The following is a 1,216-nucleotide window of genomic DNA, read 5'->3' as shown; positions in this document are numbered from 1 at the left end:
CCACCTTATTTCTACTATGACATAAACAATATAATAACTGGTTGCTTCCATGATAATGACCTATGGAAGATTCTTAGACCTTTTTTGTTGGGTATAAAGGTTCCATGGCAAGGCCACAAAGCCCTTCGGGTGAAGCAACGTTACGCTCGATGTACATGAATCCATTGTCACCCCAATATTTACTCCATGAATTCTTCAATATCCAACATTCAGTTCCCCAACCATCGGCCTCATATATCCCGTAACCAACAACGGCCATAGCGTGGGACGAACAAGTTCCACACGGACCTTTGAATAGACCGCCGGAGTACCACCTGAAGTTTTCCCCATCAGCACAAATGGCAATTTAAACAGGCTGGTTCGCGACTGCCTGCATGAGCGCAGTCTCGTTATTTGCAGGCACGAACTCGTAGCCGTCAATAGTAGCCGCCAGGTGTAAGGATTGGTTGGCCTTGCAATTGCCGACAACTCCTTTGAAAGGGTAATCAACTTCTGATGCTATGCCTCCATTACTAATGACGTAAGAGAAGGCGCTGCCTCGGTATCCCCAGCGGCATCCACTGCTATGATGATCACAGTCCACAAGTTGTTGCGGTGCCAGAGTTATCAAATTGCCGGTCTTGATTTGAGCGATCCCTTCGATGGCAGCTACAGCAGTGAACGCCCAGCAGCTCCCTGTACAGTTGTTTGAGATAACATTATCTTTTTTGTATCCCGTTATTCTTTAAAATTAAATAGCGCATTAATTGTATCTTCTTGAGAATAAATAACTCGTTGTATGCTATATCTTACCACATCCCCCTTGAGACTTGGCGTTAGTGACTGCACCACTGGTTATCCAATTCACGCTTTTAGGTAAGTTGTTCAAGTTGGCATACCGAAAGCTTCCAGTCGTAGACTTTGGACGCCTGGAATTTACCTGAGCGCGTAGGTGAGAGGACTTGAACTCCTCATCGGTCATGTCTGCGAAATGGTTGAGACCGAGCCTATAAGTAAGATTACCAGCTCTATTGACAGACTCAATATACTCGTAGTTGTCCTTGAAGATTTGGAAACGCCGCTCCTGCTCTGTTGCATCCATATAGAGTCGTCCATACTTAGCCATCCATTGCTCGAACTTTGCCTGCACGGGTGCATCACCAATAGCACGAGCCATGGCTCCAGAGCTCCAAACACCGAAAACTAACAACGCAATCACAAAGCATCGGTGAACCAT

General features: G+C 46.0%; 1 protein-coding gene across 1 annotated transcript; it reads right to left on the bottom strand.

The window, feature by feature from the left end:
• Positions 1-346: 346 nt before the first annotated feature.
• Positions 347-1,216, bottom strand: LOC105037331 (senescence-specific cysteine protease SAG39-like). Its single transcript, XM_029262328.2, has 2 exons — positions 793-1,216; positions 347-675 (listed from the first exon to the last, which is right to left on the bottom strand). The coding sequence occupies exons 1-2, from the start codon at positions 1,214-1,216 to the stop codon at positions 347-349; spliced, it is 753 nt and encodes a 250-aa protein (XP_029118161.2).

The sequence above is a fragment of the Elaeis guineensis genome, chromosome 2, assembly GCF_000442705.2.
Source record: "Elaeis guineensis isolate ETL-2024a chromosome 2, EG11, whole genome shotgun sequence".
In the NCBI taxonomy this organism is placed as follows: Eukaryota; Viridiplantae; Streptophyta; class Magnoliopsida; order Arecales; family Arecaceae; genus Elaeis; species Elaeis guineensis.
This window is presented reverse-complemented; position numbering and strand designations above follow the sequence as displayed.

Coding starts and splice junctions, on each gene's coding strand:
- LOC105037331 (XM_029262328.2), bottom strand. CDS start 1,216: ATGGTTCACCGATGCTTTGTGATTGCGTTGTTAGTTTTCGGTGTTTGG. Junction 676..792: donor CAAGTCTCAAGGGGGATGTG/GTAAGATATAGC, acceptor ACAACTGTACAG/GGAGCTGCTGGGCGTTCACT.